The following is a 17,421-nucleotide window of genomic DNA, read 5'->3' as shown; positions in this document are numbered from 1 at the left end:
GTCTACTAATGAGCCTGTTCTACACAGCCGAGTCACTCCATTCATTAAGGTACAACTGGCACTGTCTCTATCCCACTTTTAATGATGCTAATGCAGAATAAAATATTTTCCATTTACTTTCCTAGCCAATTCTCTATTTATTTTACAGGTCTGTAATAAAGACAACAGAAATATCTATTTAAGTTCCAGGTTTTTCTTTTAATCAGTAAGGGTAATTAAACCAGCACAGCCGTTCTGGCCCATCAATATTTATGACTTCTCACATCTTTGACTTGGTGTCAGTTGCAGATTTGTGTAAACTATTTTTGCAGCATTGCTACAAGAAGAGGGATTTAATATTTAATGCCAATTAGAAGATGTGCTTTGAGCAGAGGTAATTAAAGCTGCGATGTTGCGGCTTGCTTTGAAAGACTATCATTTAATATTAGCACATACAGGAACAAATATGCACGCAGAGCAAGCTGATGTCAGGGTTTATGCGAAATACAGACAAAACATTAGTTAATGATCATAATGAGCATCTATAGCCTATTGCAGCAAGTGCTAAAGAAAAATGATTTGGAATGTTTTAGGTCTCCTTGAAGACCTGCTTGAATTGGCCTTTTGGTTATTTTATTTTTAATGTTATTATTTATTTATTTATCATTATTTTGTATTCACAGAAGAAAATCGATTTCCAACTAAAACTGAGTTTTGAAGAAGTGTTGAGAATGATGCTCTGATGCCCTCTTGTGTTTGGATGGAAACTTTCAATGCGAGGCTGACTGGACTGACACATAAGCCCATTTCTCCAATATTCCGTTCTTTAATCACTTCGCTGGAAAGAACCGGTTCCTGACACGACGTTGTAGTTTACGTTCCAATAAATATCTATTATATATTATAGACTAAAAGGTTACTATCCATCCTCAATTCTATGTGATATTACTAATTTCCAATACTATTTAGGGCAGATAGACTGGATAGTTTGCACATTGGGACGCAGGTTGCACTTTTTTTTTTTTTTTTTTACTTGATTAAGCTTTTAAAAATGCAATCATCAGAATCCGATTATAGTTTGCAATACCGTGAAAAAATAAACCAATGACCTTTCCTTAAATTTTAAAAAGTATATTTACTTTTACTATATTTACATTTGAGTCACGAATTGCTACATCTGTTTGCACGTGACACCTGAACTGAAGGGGGCGCGCGATTAACACGTGCTGCAGAATGTTTTTGGCAACGGACGAAAAAGACAAACATGATTTGGAATTAGTTAAGGAGAAAACAAAAGCCTTTCTTTGAAATACAAATGTACACCAAAAAACTCCCTGCCACTATAAACTCATCATTAACGTGCAGTTTATCGGAAGCATGAATATTATACCAAACAAAGACTAACGTGGTATGTAAAATACGCGGACAAAAGTTGTTTGTTGTGTAGTTTAAATGTGTCTGTAGAGGTTTTAGAAGTCAACTCAATTAATTGGTGAAAAGTGTACTGCTATGTTTGTGTAACTTACCTAGGATGACGTTCTCTGTAATCAGAAGCGTCATGCCCATTTAAAGTGAGGGGGCACGTGCTCCACAGATTTTCATGCCAAGTGGATTTTCAATGCAGCTTCCAAAAGACAAAATATAGCCGTATAATATATTTTATATTATCATAGGATCACACCTGTGTAATAAGAATTCAGTGTGCAGAGCATCAGCTGCTAAATTCAAAACTGCTCGCTCTTTGGCTGGTGCTGGGCCAGAGTGAGAAGCGTTGTACAGCGGTGAATTATAACCAATCATACACGAGCTTATTAATGCAATGGCCAATCATTGACGTTCATGTGGGTCATCGCTGAAATGCAGTGATTTGCTCACTTGCTCGCTGACTATATTACCTGTTGAATTCTCTCATCAGAAACAATAAAGTGCAGATGTGCATAAGAATAAGTTATTCATTTCACAATGTAAACAGCTTCACTGATTTTAATGGGAGTTTTTGCGAGTACCTGAACTCTGGCTAGAGCAGACTGAATTAAAATTTTCTTTTCTAGTGTATGTTGCCTTCTGTTAATTGAAAGCATTAATTAATTAGCAACTTAGTACTAAATTCACATTAAATACAAAGCCAGTCATATTAAAACATATTTTATGGCATGACAGCCATATCTGGTCCTTTTTTTTTAATATGTTTTTTATACAAGGGTTTTGTGTAGGCCAATTTAATAGAAACACTATTAGTCTACTTTGCCCATCAACATTTATTGATCAATGTACGCAAATTTTGAATGTACAACAAAATCTGAATGTGTAGCATGTATATAAATTAAAAACTGTATTAACTTCTGTTTAAGTGCAGCATAAATCTTTTATTCTGGAAAATGACTATATTTCTGAACATATTCTTCTGTTTCTTTCTTTGCATGACTCTTTCCAACTACATGACTTGAAATGTGGTATAAAATCTCATCTCTTTCCATCTACATGACACCTTTGAGTTGTTACAAAGGTGAATATGTGGCACGACATGAATAGGCTATGTCACATGAAAGCAATAGAAGCTAAGTCAAATGTAAATTTGTATACATTAAACCAAAACAAAAAAAAAAACATAGCAAATGCGCCAAAACCTGCATTCATTTGTGTAAAAGTACAGCATGACTCTTTCCAACTACATGATTATATGTCACAATGTTGAACAAAACACAAGATAATTATAGCAATTTGTCATGACAAATCAAAATTGATATTTTCAGGATCAGTTGACCCAGAGTGTTTTACTGACAAATTTGTGAAAATAGAAAATGCATACATACATACACATATCGCACACTTTATGCTAATGAGTTATTTGAGGAGTTAAAGGTATAGTTGTTCTGAATGTATTCATGAAAAGATTCATTCTGGCTAAATATTTATTTTGTTATCCTTTTTTTTTTCCTTTTTTTTCACTCTCACTCACTACATATAAAAATATAAATAAAAATCTTCATAATTCATAGATTGCATTTGTTAAGGACGTGCTTCTGTCAAATTCCATATGAAAATTAACTTCTAAATGAACAAGACCTGTGTTTATAAAATGTCCTCAGTGTCCTCCACAGTGTATCTGGGGTTCCTGGGACAGCAGCAACAGCAGCACCGTCTGATCCAGTGCAGTAGCCGCAATCTCCGCGAAGTTGGTCCGACCACGCCCCCTCTCTGGGATTCTCCTCTCACTGCTTCCTCCCTGTCTTCACTCAGGACATCCAGAGAATTTTCCACCCTTCCTCTGACACTTTCCATCCATTCAATTGTCATGCTCTGAGCTCCTCCAAACGTCTCTCCATCTCCTTCCAGCATCAGTGTTTGCACGGCTCTGTCTGTAACCCTTCTGAATCCGTACACTCTTACTGCTGCATCACTAATGAGGCGCTCCATAATCTCCAAGCGCTGACTACTTGTTTCTGTTTCTTCACTCTTCAGTCGATTGATCTCGATCAGCATACACTCTCTTAGCAGAAGTATTTCTTTCTCCTTTTCTATGAGCTTGAGTCTGTCTGTTTCTCTCTCATGCTGGAGGACTTCATTATTTCTTTCGTTTTCGGCTTTTCGTAGCTCCAGCTCAATTTTTTCTTTTTGCATTCCAAGTTTTTCCAGTTCCTTCCTCTGTATGTCTTGTAATTTGTTTTTTAGTTCATCTTTCATTTCCTGTATTCTCATTTTCATTGCATCTATCTCTTCATACTTTGGTAGAGTGTCTCTTTCCTGGATTTCAGTTTGTGTCTCTTGAGTTCTCATCTGCTCAACATCTTCTGTGTGTTCTTGAATGAATTGTGTAGTTGGTATTACTTGGTCTCCTTGTTCACTCTGAATATTAGTTTTCTCTTGAGTCTTCACAGTCCTTGTCTGTCTTTGTATGTCAGTCTCAATGTCTTGCAGTTCTCTTCTTTTGCATTCATAGCTTTGTGTGAGGTGCTCAGTCTCCTTGGTAAGTCTCAGTAACTCAGCTTGAACCTTCTCCAGGCTGTTCCTCCTCCTCTCGAGGCTCTCCATGATCACTGACTTTTCTTCTTCAGCAGTTTTACATTCATCCCTCAATTTATGCAGGTGATCCTTTGCCTTCTCAAGCTCAAGAAGGCCAGTTTGAATGATTTGATTCTCCATTTCATCGTGTTGCCTCTGTAATTCAGCTGTCATGATGTTTAGCTCATCTCGTTCTAAGGTCGTGCCATCCATTACCTGAAGAATTTCTCCTTGGGCGTCAGTTTTAGAGGTTTGTGCTTCGGTTTCTCCATCTGTTTTGGCCCAATAAATGTAAGTGAGTTCCAGACTGCTGTCTCTGTCTGTCCTTTTTTCCTCTTTAGTGTCTTGTAGTTGTTCCAGTGCTGTTTTGTATGTGACTTTGTCAGCATGCTTGTCACTTCCAGTAGATGTATCATCTGTTTTGCTCTGGATTTTTAGTCTCTCCTGTTCATTTTGCTTTAGTCGAAGCAACTTATTTTCGATGTTTTCCTTCTCTTCTTTCAGTGATGCTATAGACTTTTCCCGTTCTCCCATCTTTCTCATGAATGTTTCTGTGATGCTCTCTTTTTCCTTATTTTTCTCATTAAGTTTGTTTGATAATTCCTCTTTGTCTTGTATAAGTTGAAGCATTTGTTCTTCATTTCTTGACTTCTCCTTCATGACTTCCTTCAAATTCCGCTCAAAGTCCTCCTTCTGCCTTTGAAAGTCAATTTTCGCTTGTTGCAGTTCATGTCTCTCCTTTTTCATCATTGTCTTCATTCTCTCCAAATCTTCTATTTGTTTATTTAAGGATTTTCTAATATCTTGCACTTCAGATGTGTGTGTGACTTCTATCTTTGTCACAGTGGGTTGTTTCTTCTTTGTTGCAGGTGTTTCGTCCTCAAATTCCTGTTGTCTGCTGTCATCTGTTTTCTTAAAGTCATCCAAAGATGTTTGTGTTTCAGCATCTATTGAGATGGCCTTCAGTTGATATATCTCAAGTTGATCTGTTTTTTGTTTCTTTACTTGTGCTTCCTCTCTTAGGACATTAGTTTCCCTCTTTGAGTGATTTTTTGCTTGTATCTCCCCTGGTAAGTGATACATTTCTGCTTCCTGTCTCTTTACCTGAATCTCCATGTTTAACATCTCCAGTTCAGACAATTTTCTGTTTATTTGCTCTTGCAGTTCCTCAATTGTTTTAGTTTTTTCTTCAAAAATGCCCTCCATGTCCTCTTTATCCTTCTGTAACATGTTTTTATCTTGTTGCAGGAAAGTTCTCTCTTGTTGTACACTTTGTTTGCTGAATTCAGCCTCTTCCTTCAGTCTGTTTAAATCAGCTCTCTGCTTTTCGTTACAATGTTTTTCACTCTCAATGATCTTTTTGCTTTTTTCAATCTCTTCTTGTTTTGACTGCATATTTTGATTGAAGATATATATGTGTTTATCAAGTTCAGACTTCTCTTTTTCAAGCACATCTCTCTCATATTTGATGGCCGCCATGATGTCTTCTAATTCTTGCTGCTGTTGATCTAATGAAACCTTTCTCTTTTCAACCAGATTTTTTTCTACTTCAATTGTGTTCCTCAGTTCTTTTAGTTCATCCTTCTGTTTCTGGAGATCAACCTGCAATTCAGCAGCTGTTTGGTCTTCTTCAGTGTCCTCTCTGACTATTTGTAAAGCAGCTTGGATCTGTGTTTCACTCTCCATCAATGTTTTGACTTCTTTCTTAATTTTGGTTTTGGCTCGCTGATCAGTTTCTGTCAGTAAACCTGCCCTTTTCTGCTTCCAATTGTCCATCTCTTTTTCAAACTGATCTCTGTTTTCTGCCATTTCTTGCTTGGACCTTTCAATCTCAAAACTTAAGATTTGCAGTTCATCTTTCTTTCTCTGGATTTCTTTTTTCAGAGCATCAGTCTCTTCACTTTCCCTTCCAAGATGTTCCTTTTTCTTCTTTGTTTCTGCTGTAATTTTCCCAAGCTCATCGGTCTGTTGTGCTGCATCTACTTTGATTGGATCAAGAATATTCTTCTGGTCTTCAAATGTTTTGATATTTTCTTGTAGTTGTCGTCTCTCTTGTTCCAGACAACCTTTCGTGTTCTCTAAGTCATTTCTTATTTTTCTGTTTTCATTAATCAAATCATCAACCTCTTGCTGCTGCTGAGTCACAACTTTTTGCCTCTTTTCCAGCTGCATTTTCTCAGCCATCACAGTGTTTCTTAGGTTATCTATATCTTTTCGTTTCATGTCAAGTTCTTTTTCTTTGTTTTCCAGATCTAGTTCTTTAAGTCTTATTTCATTTTGTGTGTTTTCCACTGTGTCTCTTTGCTGTTTTATGTCAGTGATCAACTGATCCAAGGCCAGCCTCTCTTTGTGCAGTTCTTGCATTGTCAAGTCATTCTTTTCTTTTTGTTTTTCAAGATCTTCTCTTAGATTCTCGTTTTCTGCTTTGCTCTTGTCTAAGTTATCTTTTTGTGTCCGAAGTAGTAGTGGATCAGATTGTAGAAGAATTGTCTGTCCTTTGACGTCTGCTCGCATAGTACTGGGCTCTTCTTCCTTTCTTTTCATGTCATCAAATCTCTTTGGCATGTCCTCTTGGTCTTTACTGATATGAGAGGTGATTTGGTCTGTTTTCCTGATTTCCTCAGTAAGCTTTTCAGACTTTCTTTGTAAATCAGCCTTGATCTCCTCCAGCAAGTCTTTTTCTTCTTGAATATTTAATTTGTCCATGTTCATCTGCACAATCTTGCTGTCCAGTTGAGATCTTTTGTTTTCAGTTTCATTCATCAACTCCTTCAACATCATCTTTTCCTCTTCAACACTGTCCTTCTCCAACTGTAACTCTGTTTTCAATAGATCCATCTCATGTTTTTCTATTAACATCTTGTCCAGTAAGTCTTTCTTCTCTTCCTCCATTTTATTTCTCAGTTGCTCTAGGTCTTCCAACTCACTCTTGATGGTTTTTAGAATGTTTTCCATCTCTTGTTTTTCTCGTTTTACTTCAGCTTTCTCTCTGTCAAGTTCACTTTTCTCTCTTTCTAAGATGTTCGTTAGCTCTTCTGCTTTGTTTTTCTGTCCCTGTATATCTGCTTCCCAGAGAGTTACTTTCTCTCTCTCTTTTTCTATTTCGGTGGCTTTCCTTTCTAGCTCAACATTCATCATCTCCAAAGCCTTTCTTTCTCTTTGCATGTCATTCTCTTTGATTTCAAACTCATTTAGCTGTTGTCTGATTATTTTCTCTAGGCCTTCACTTCTAGTCTTTATTTCTACATTCATCTGATCAATTTGATATCTCTCTATTGCCAACCTGACCTTGATATTTTCGATGTCCTCTAACTGTCTTTGTATCTCATCTTTGGCATGCTTCTCTTTTCTTTTGTTTTCTTCTTCTAGTAAATCCATCTCTACTCTTTCTTTTTGTTGTTGAATTACTAAAGCATTTAGATTTTCCCTCTCTTCTTTTAAGTCCAGCATAATTTTCTCCAGAGCATTTGTCTTGTCTTGAATCTCAATCCTTATGTCTTCTATTTTTTGTTTTTCAAGCTTGATCTCTTCTTTTTGGTCATCTAATTGGTTTTGCAACTTTTCCATATGTTCCATCTCTCTGTTAATTTTCTCTTTGTTGGTTTCAACATCCTCTTTTCTTTCTGTAATTGATCTTTCAGATCTGCTATTCTCTTCCTCTCAGTTTTCAAGATTTGTATGTCCTCATCATCTTGTGTGGACCTTTCACTGACCGCCTGAGTCTCATCCCACTTTCTTTCTGAAGCGTCTTTAATGTCTTCCAGTTGTTGTTTTTGTTTGTATATTTCACACCTCTCTTGTTCTACCTCACTCTTCTCCATTGTCACTTTGTTCATCATTTCTTCTAGGTCTCTTTTCTGCTTTTGAATTTCTTCTTTTGTGTGCAGCAGCTCGTCTCTTCTCAGTCTTAAATCTTCATTTTCCTTTTCAATTTTTTCACGCTCATTAGCCATCTCATCATTCACTTTCTCCAGATTTATCTTATCTGCCATTCTCTCCTCAATCTTGGACTTCTGTAGTTCTTTGAACTCCTTAAGCTGAATATTCAGTTCATTCACCATATCCTGTAATCTAGTTTCCACTTCTTTCTTTTCTTTTTCTAAAAACTGACAAGTGCTTTCCAATTCAGTTTTTTCTCTGATCAAATTGTCATTCATCTGTTCCAAGTCATTCTTCTGTTTCTTGGTTTCGTTGAGGATTGCTTCAGTCTTCATAATTTCATCTTGTAATTTCTTATCACTGTCTGTTCTTATTTCTGCAGTCATTTGTTTTATTTCAGCTTTCTTCTGTTCCAGGTCAGTCTTCTCTCTTTTTATAATGTCCATCATGTTTTCAGTTTCCCTCTGCTCGTTCTGGAGGTCGACTTTCATCCTTTCTATTTCTTCTTTCTCTTCTTTCAATGAGTCCATAACATTGTGGGTTTCATCATATTGCACTTCTGCATTCATTTTCTGTGGTTCATCTTTCTGCAAATCTGTTTTCATTTGGTCCAGTTCATGTTTTTCTCTCTCACACTCCTTTCGCATTTTCAGAATTTCTTCTCTTTCACTGTGGATTTCAGTCATCATTTTTTCAAGTTTTTCTCTACTCAGACGTAAATCTTTTGTCTCACTTCTTCATTGTGCTCCATTTCTTCTTGCTTTGTTTTAACTTCCTCTTCAATCTGTTTTATCTCCTTTATCCATTTATTTGTCTCAGTCATAATCATTGAAACTCTTTCTGTTCTTTGGAAAGTTGGGCTGCCATTTCTTCTACCCTGTCCTTTTCTTTCAGTACGTCCTCCAAAAGTACCTCTAGGTGCTCTGCTCTCCTTAACCTTGATTTTAGCTTGTCTTTTTCAGTCTCTATGTTTTGTTGCATAAGCCTAAGCTCCCCTTTTTGCATCTCCAGATCAACTCTCATTCTATTCAGTTCATTTCTTTCTGAGTCTAACATTGCCCTGCCGCATCTCCATTTCCATTTGCTCCTTCTGCAGCCCAGTGAGTATTTTTTCAGTTTCATTCCTCTCCTTCTGTAAGGTATTCTCATTTTGAGCTCTGTGTCCTCCTGACCTTCCATTCTCTCTACTTCATCTTCCCTCTCTTTTGATATGAAAGTTGTATATTCCTTAGGAATGTCTATATGTTCCTCAACAATCTGTTCCTGAGGAGATGAAATCTCAGCTACAGGTATGTGGTCAAGATCAGATGTTTGTTTAGCAGAACTAACCAAAATGACTTCTAGTTTTTGCATCGGTTGTTTACTCTTCATCTCGTCCAGGTCCTCTCCCAGGTCCTGTTCAAATATTATTTTGTTTCTTTCAAGTTCATCCCTTTCCCTTTGAATCTCAGTTAAGAGTCTGCTGACTTCATCTGTCTGTATCTGTTTTTCCTGAGATGCCGTTTCTTTTCTCTTCTGTTGAACATGATGTCCCGATAGATGTTCTTCTTTTAGTTTATCAAACACTTCGTTGTCTTTACTAACTGGTGTGTCTGCTCTTTCATGAGCTTTATTTCATCAATCTGTCTCTTGATTTCAGCCTTGGACTGTTCCAGATCTTTCCTCTCATCTTGAACTATTTGCGATTCCAGTTTGATTTGCTCCTCTTGAGCCTTGAGTCTGGCTTTTGTTTGCTCCATTTCCTTCTTTAGCTGGTCTATCACATCCTCACTCTTTTCAGTTTCTCTTTGTTTCATTAATATATTGGCCATCAGTTGATCAAGTTCCTCTCTCTCCATCTTTGCTTTTAATCTTATCTCTTCTTCCATTTGTTGTCTGTATTTTTCACATTCATTCCTCATGTTCTCCAGATCTCTCCTCTCCTCATTCACAGCTCTTGTAATCTCCTCCAGTCTTTGCTGCTGTTGATTCATTTTAGTCTTTTCACTCTGTAACTCATATTTGATTTCTTCCATTTCCTCTCTTTGTTTTTGTATTTTCCATTGAAGAACATTCAACTCATTCCATTTCTTCATCATGTCCTCTTTTTCTTTGTCTAATTGATTTTTCTGTCTCAGGATCTCGCCAGCCTTCTGCTCAAGAAGCTTCTTCTCATCATCCATTGATCTTTTACTCAGCTCTTCTTTTTCTTTCTGTTCTGTCATGTGCTTCTCCAGGTCTTCAGCTCGTCTTTGCAAATCTTCTTTTTCCTTTTCAATATTATATCTCTCCTTCTTCAGGAGATCTTTCTCTGTCTCAATCTTTTGATTTTGTTGTGATATATCAAACACAGAATTCTGTAGTTCATTCTTTCTCCTGTTTATTTCTTCTATGACCCTTTCATATTCCTTGTTAGCCTGTTTAAGTTTTTCTTCCATTTCTGTTTTTTCTTCTTTCTTTCTGGTCTCCTCCTGGGCATCCCTCATAGACACAGTCTTTGTTTGCTCATTTTCATCAATTCTCTGTTGTAAATCTGTCCATTTCTGATTTATTTCTTCTCTTTCTTGTTCTAGAAGGGCTCTGCAGTTCTTCAACTCTTGCTTTTGTTCATTTATGTCTGTGTTCATTCTTTCCAGATCATCTTTTCGTCTGTTTGTTTCTTCAGCGACACTCTTAATTTCCTCCTTCTCCTTTTGTAGATGAGTTTGCATTTCCTTCAGTGTTTCTTTCTCCTTCTTTATTTCTTCCTCCATGTATCTGATCTGTTCACTTTCTTTTTGAAGTTCAATCTTATGTTGATCTATAAGATATTTTTCATCAGTGATCTTCCGTCTTTCAAGGTTTAGTTCTTCTTTCTGGAGTTTAATATGATTTCTCTGCTCGTCTACTTTATCCATTAATTTCTGAACTATTTCTTTGTTCTTTTCAATTTCATCCTTTTCTAGATCAGTCTCTTGTATTTTCTGGTCAAGTGTGGCCCTCTCTAGTTTGATTGCTTCTCTCATTTCTTCCATTTGCTCTCTTTCTGTCATTATGTCTGACCTCATCTTATGCAGCTCTTTTCTTTCCTGTTCCGTCATCTTTCTGTCATCATCTATTTCAGTTTTCTCTTGTTCAAGTTCCCTCTTAACTTGATCAAGTTCTTTTCTGTCTATCTGTGCTTTTACTCTCATGTCTTCCATATTTCTCTTTTTCTTTCATAATATGTTTTTGCAGTGCATTCAACTCTTGTGTTTTTTGGTTTATGTCTTGACGTTCCTGCTCAGCTTTAGTTTCCAGCTCCAGAATTTTGACTCTGGTCTCTTCTAGACCTTTTCTTTCTTCTTCCATCTCCTCCTGTTTCATTAAATGCTTTTTCTCTTGTTTTTTGACTTGAGTATCAAATTCATTAATTCTCTGCTGTAACTCTGTCCATTTATTATTCATTTCTTCTCTCTCCTGCTCTAGAATCTCTCTGTGTTTTCTCAACTCTTGTTTTTGTTCATTTATGTCTGTGTTCATTCTTTTCAGATCTTCTTTTCGTCTGTTTGTTTCTTCAGTAACACTTTCAATTTCTTCTTTTTCCTTTTGTAGATGAGCTTCCATGTCCTTCAGTCTTTCTTTCTCCTTCTTTATTTCGTCTTCCATGTATCTGATATGTTCACTTTCTTCTTGAAGTTCAGTCTTTAGTTGAGCCAGAAAAACTTTTTCATCAGTGATATTTTGTCTCTCAAGTTCAAGTTCTTCTTGATGACGTTTAATATAATGTTTCTGTTCTTTCACTTCATCCATTAATTTCTGAACAATTTCTCTGCTCCTTTCAATTTCAAATTTTTCTAGTTCATTCTCTTTTGTTTTGTTGTCAATTTCTGATCTTTCTTCTTCTATTTCCTTTCTTTGTGTCATTATTTCAGAGCTCATCTTCTTTCTGTCATCATCTATTTTCTTCTGCTCATTATCTATTTCAGTTTTCTGTCTTTCCAGATCACTCTTCATTTGATCAAGTTCCTCTCTCTCCATCTTTGCTTTTAATCTTATCTCTTCTTCCATTTGTTGTCTGTATTTTTCACATTCATTCCTCATGTTCTCCAGATCTCTCCTCTCCTCATTCACAGCTCTTGTAATCTCCTCCAGTCTTTGCTGCTGTTGATTCATTTTAGTCTTTTCACTCTGTAACTCATATTTGATTTCTTCAATTTCGTCTCTTTGTTTTTGTATTTTCCATTGAAGAACATTCAACTCATTCCATTTCTTCATCATGTCCTCTTTTTCTTTGTCTAATTGATTTTTCTGTCTCAGGATCTCGCCAGCCTTCTGCTCAAGAAGCTTCTTCTCATCATCCATTGATCTTTTACTCAGCTCTTCTTTTTCTTTCTGTTCTGTCATGTGCTTCTCCAGGTCTTCAGCTCGTCTTTGCAAATCTTCTTTTTCCTTTTCAATGTTATTTCTCTCCTTCTTCAGGAGATCTTTCTCTGTCTCTATCTTTTGATTTTGTTGTGATATATCAAACACAGAATTCTGTAGTTCATTCTTTCTCCTGTTTATTTCTTCTATGACCCTTTCATATTCCTTGTTAGCCTGTTTAAGTTTTTCTTCCATTTCTGTTTTTTCTTCTTTCTTTCTGGTCTCCTCCAGGGCATCCCTCATAGAAACAGTCTTTGTCTGCTCAGTTGCATCAATTCTCTCTTGTAAATCTGTCCATTTCTGATTTATTTCTTCTCTTTCTTGTTCTAGAAGGGCTCTGCAGTTCTTCAACTCTTGCTTTTGTTCATTTATGTCTGTGTTCATTCTTTCCAGATCATCTTTTCGTCTGTTTGTTTCTTCAGCGACACTCTTAATTTCTTCCTTCTCCTTTTGTAGATGAGCTTGCATTTGCTTCAGTGTTACTTTCTCCTTCTTTATTTCTTCCTCAGTGTATCTTATCTGTTCACTTTCTTTTTGAAGTTCAATCTTATGTTGATCTATAAGATATTTTTCATCAGTGACCTTTTGTTTTTCAAGGTTAAGTTCTTCTTTCTGGAGTTTAATATAATTTCGCTGCTCTTCTACTTTATCCATTAATTTCTGAACTATTTCTTTGTTCTTTTCAATTTCATCCTTTTCTAGATCAGTCTCTTGTATTTTCTGGTCAAGTGTGGCCCTCTCTAGTTTGATTGCTTCTCTCATGTCTTCCATTTGCTCTCTTTCTGTCATTATGTCTGACCTCATCTTATGCAGCTCTTTTCTTTCCCATTCAATCGTTTTTCTGTCGTTATCCCATTTTCTTCTGCTCATGATCAATTTTAGTTTTCTCTCTTTCCAGTTCACTCTTTATCTGATCAAGTCTCATTTCTCCTTCTTCCAACTCCTTTCCTTTCATAATCTGTTCCTGGTCAGCTTTAATCTTCAACTCCAAGATCTTAGCTTTGTTTTCTTCTAGGCTTTTTCTGTCTTCTTCAATCTTTTTCTGTTCTTCCATATAATCTTCCTTCTGTTTACTTACTTGAGCATCAAATTCATGAATTCTCTGTTGTAACTCTGTCCATTCATGATTTAATTCTTCTCTTTCTTGTTCTATAAGGTGTCTGCGTTTCCTCAGCTCTTGCTTTTGTTCATTTATGTTTGTGCTCATCCTTTCCAGATCTTCTTTTTGTCTGTTTGTTTCCTCAATGACACCCTTAATTTCTTCTTTGTCCTTTTGTAGATGAGCTTCCATTTCCTTCAGTGTTTCTCTCTCCTTCTTTATTTCCTCTTCTTTGTAGCTAATTTGCTCACTTTTTCTTTGCAGTTCAGTCTTAATTTGAGTGAGAGTATCTTTTTCAGTTGTCATCTTTTGACTTTCAAATTTGGTTTCTTCTTTTTGACGTTTTAGATAATCTCTCTCTTCCTCCACCTCATCACTTAGTTTCTGAACTATTTCTTTCTTCTTTTCAATCTCATCTTTTCTAAATCAGTCTCTTGTGTTTTCTGGACCTTTTCCGCTCTCTCTGATTTGATTTCCTTTTGCAGTTCTTTCTCCATTTGCATTTTTTGCGTCATTATTTCAAACTTCATCCTCTCCAAGTCTTTTCTTTCCTGTTCCATCACCTTCCTGTCGTCTTCCATCTTCTGCTGCTTATGATCTAACTCAGTTCTTAACATTTCAAGCATATATGTATCTGTTGTAATGTTTTCACATTCATTTCTTTGTTTCAGGATTTCTGCCTGAAGCTGTTCCAGTTCATCTTTCTTTTTCAAAATGCACTCTTTTTCCTTCTTCATGTCTTCCCTTTCTCTCAAGATTTCATTGCTGTTTTGTTGTAGAATTTGTTTTTCTGCTTCTATTGCTGCCCATTCTTTTTCCATTTCTTCTGTTTTCCTTCTCATTTTTTCTCGGCTATGGTCAAATTCATCTTTCCCACTTTGAAGCTGGGCCTTCATTTTAGAAATCATCTCTTTTTCTGTATGTATCTGTAATTGAAACTGCTTACTGTTCATATCCATCCTCTCCTTTGCCAGATGAAGTTCTTCTTTTAGTTTATTTATGATGTCTTTATTATTACAGAGTTCTTGATTCTCTCTTTCTATATCAATCTTTAATTGCTCAAATTCTTTTCTCTCTTCATTAAATTTTTCTTTTTCAACGCGCATTTCTTCTTGTTGTGCAGCTAGTTTAGCTTTCATGAAGTTCATCTCTTCTGTTAATTTGTTTGTCATGTTCTTGTATATTTCATTTTCTTGTTGTTCTCTGATTAGTTCACTAGTTTTTGTATTTATTTCCTCTTCCATTTGTTGTCTTTCAGCCTGAAGTTCCTTTTGCATCATATGAAGTTCATTCTTCTCATATCTCATCCTTTTCAGATTCTCATCCAGTGTTTGTTGTTGTTGTATTATCTCAGCAGCTCTCATCTCAAGTATGGCTGTTTCATCCAAAGTTTTGCTTCTGATTTCTTGAAGTTGCTCTTTTTCGTTAATAATCTGTACTTGCAGTGTGTTTAACTCTTGTATTTTTAGGTGTACATCATGATGTTCCTGGTCAGCTTTATTCTTCAGATCCAGGATCTTGACTTTGGTCTGTTCTAGACTTTTTCTTTCTTCATCTTTTTCCTTTTGTTCTATTAGCCGATCTTCCGTGTGTTTGTTGACTTCAGCATCAAATTCATCAATTCTCTGTTGTAAATCTGTCCATTTTTGGTTTATTTCTTCCCTTTCTTGTTCTAGAAGGGCTCTGCAGTTCTTCAACTCTTGTTTTTGTTCATTTATGTCTGTGTTCATTCTTTCCAGATCATCTTTTCGTCTGTTTGTTTCTTCAGCGACACTCTCAATTTCTTCCTTTTCCTTTTGTAGATGAGTTTGCATTTCCTTCAGTGTTTCTTTCTCCTTCTTTATTTCTTCCTCCATGTATCTGATCTGTTCACTTTCTTTTTGAAGTTCAATCTTATGTTGATCTATAAGATATTTTTCATCAGTGATCTTCCGTCTTTCAAGGTCAAGTTCTTCTTTCTGGAGTTTAATATGATTTCTCTGCTCTTCTACTTTATCCATTAATTTCTGAACTATTTCTTTGTTCTTTTCAATTTCATCCTTTTCTAGATCAGTCTCTTGTATTTTCTGGTCAAGTGTGGCCCTCTCTAGTTTGATTGCTTCTCTCATTTCTTCCATTTGCTCTCTTTCTGTCATTATGTCTGACCTCATCTTATGCAGCTCTTTTCTTTCCTGTTCCATCATCTTTCTGTCATTATCCATTTCAGTTTTCTCTTGTTCAAGTTCCCTCTTAATTTGATCAAGTTCTTTTCTGTCTATCTGTGCTTTTACTCTCATGTCTTCATATTTCTCTTTTTCTTTCATAATATGTTTTTGCAGTGCATTCAACTCTTGTGTTTTTTGGTTTATGTCTTGACGTTCCTGCTCAGCTTTAGTTTCCAGCTCCAGAATTTTGACTCTGGTCTCTTCTAGACCTTTTCTTTCTTCTTCCATTTTCTCCTGTCTCATTAAATGCTTTCCCTTCTGTTGTCTGACTTGAGTATCAAATTCATCAATTCTCTGCTGTAACTGTATCCATTTATTATTCATTTCTTCTCTCTCCTGCTCTAGAATCTCTCTGTGTTTTCTCAACTCTTGTTTTTGTTCATTTATGTCTGTGTACATTCTTTCAAGATCTTCTTTTCGTCTGTTTGTTTCTTCAGTAACACTCTAATTTCTTCTTTTTCCTTTGTAGATGAGCTTCCATGTCCTTCAGTGTTTCTTTCTCCTTCTTTATTTCGTCTTCCATGTATCTGATATGTTCACTTTCTTTTTGCAGTTCAGTCTTTAGTTGAGCCAGAAAAACGTTTTCATCAGTGATATTTTGGTCTCTCAAGTTCAAGTTCTTCTTGATGACGTTTAATATAATTTCTCTGTTCTTTCACTTCATCCAATAATTTCTGAACAATTTCTCTGCTCCTTTCAATTTCACATTTTTCTAGTTCAATCTTTTTTGTTTTGTTGTCAAGTTCTGATCTTTCTTCTTCTATTTCCTTTCTTTGTGTCATTATTTCAGAGCTCACCTTCTTTCTGTCATCATCTATTTTCTTCTGCTCATTATCTATTTCAGTTTTCTGTCTATCCAGATCACTCTTCATTTGATCAAGTTCCTCTCTCTCCATCTTTGCTTTTATCTTATCTCTTCTTCCATTTGTTGTCTGTATTTTTCACATTCATTCCTCATGTTCTCCAGATCTCTCCTCTCCTCATTCACAGCTCTTGTAATCTCCTCCAGTCTTTGCTGCTGTTGATTCATTTTAGTCTTTTCAGTCTGTAACTCATATTTGATTTCTTCCATTTCATCTCTTTGTCTCAGAATTTCACCAGCCTTTTCCTCAAGAAGCTTTTCCTCGTCATTAAACCTCCTTTTACTCATCTCTTCTTTTTCTTTTGTTCTGTCATGTGCTTCTCCAGGTCTTCAGCTCGTCTTTGCAAATCTTCTTTTCCTTTTCAATGTTATTTCTCTCTTTTTCCAGATGTTCTTTCTCTGTCTTAATCATTTGATTTTGCTCTTCTATGTCATCAAGATTTTTTTCTAGTTCACTTTTCTTCCTCTTAGTTTCTTCCATGGTATTGACACATTGCTCCGTCATTTGTTTAAGGTGAGCCTCCCTAATTTCAATTTGTTCTTGCTTCCTTTTGATCTCTTCAGAGATGTTTTTCAGATTTTCAGCATCATTCTGAACCTCAGATTTTGTCTGTCAACTAGTTCCCTTTCCTTTTGGAGTTTTTCTGCTTCAGTTTGGATCACTTCTTGTCGTTCCACCAGCTTGGCTTTTATGATTTCCCAGATCTTTCATTAACTTGTTATTAATGTTCCTGTTCTCACCAATTTCTTGTTTTTCTCTTTGTATTTCATCTCTCAGTTCTGCAAGTTCTTGTTCCTGCTTTGCAATAGTGTTCATGTCATCTTCAATTTGTTGTCTCTTAGCTTCTAGTCCAAGCCTCATCTTATCCATTTCACTTCTTTCTTCCGTTATCTCTTTTACACTTGATCCAGTCTTTGCTGCTGCTCAGTAATATATTTCTCTCTCTGCTGCAGCTCAGTCTTCTGAATTATCACTGTTTTGTCTCATTGTCTCTATTTCACCATTTACCCTATTTATATCAGCTCTCTCTTTT

General features: G+C 36.0%; 2 protein-coding genes across 2 annotated transcripts; both read right to left on the bottom strand.

Moving 5' to 3' along the window:
* Positions 1-2,319: 2,319 nt before the first annotated feature.
* LOC113091760 (trichohyalin-like) lies at positions 2,320-13,069 on the bottom strand. Its single transcript, XM_026257390.1, is given in 4 exon segments — positions 2,320-7,593; positions 7,596-8,592; positions 9,427-11,021; positions 11,023-13,069. Coding segments are annotated over 4 exon segments (9,138 nt in total). The 5' UTR covers positions 13,027-13,069; the 3' UTR covers positions 2,320-3,051.
* A 504-nt stretch (positions 13,070-13,573) lies between these two features.
* Positions 13,574-16,712, bottom strand: LOC113091759 (trichohyalin-like). The gene is made up of 2 exons (XM_026257389.1): positions 16,433-16,712; positions 13,574-15,969 (listed from the first exon to the last, which is right to left on the bottom strand). Exons 1-2 carry the CDS (start codon positions 16,673-16,675, stop codon positions 13,711-13,713), a joined length of 2,502 nt encoding a protein of 833 aa, XP_026113174.1. The 5' UTR covers positions 16,676-16,712; the 3' UTR covers positions 13,574-13,710.
* Between the last annotated feature and the right edge of the window lie 709 nt (positions 16,713-17,421).

Source organism: Carassius auratus, unplaced genomic scaffold, assembly GCF_003368295.1.
Source record: "Carassius auratus strain Wakin unplaced genomic scaffold, ASM336829v1 scaf_tig00214282, whole genome shotgun sequence".
Lineage (NCBI taxonomy): Eukaryota > Metazoa > Chordata > Actinopteri > Cypriniformes > Cyprinidae > Carassius > Carassius auratus.
Note: the sequence above shows the minus strand (reverse complement) of the source record. Positions and strands in the feature narration are given on the sequence as shown.

Coding starts and splice junctions, on each gene's coding strand:
- LOC113091759 (XM_026257389.1), bottom strand. CDS start 16,675: ATGAGTAAAAGGAGGTTTAATGACGAGGAAAAGCTTCTTGAGGAAAAG. Junction 15,970..16,432: donor AAATGGAAGAAGAGATAAGA/TAAAAGCAAAGA, acceptor AGAAGAAATTAG/AGTGTTACTGAAGAAACAAA.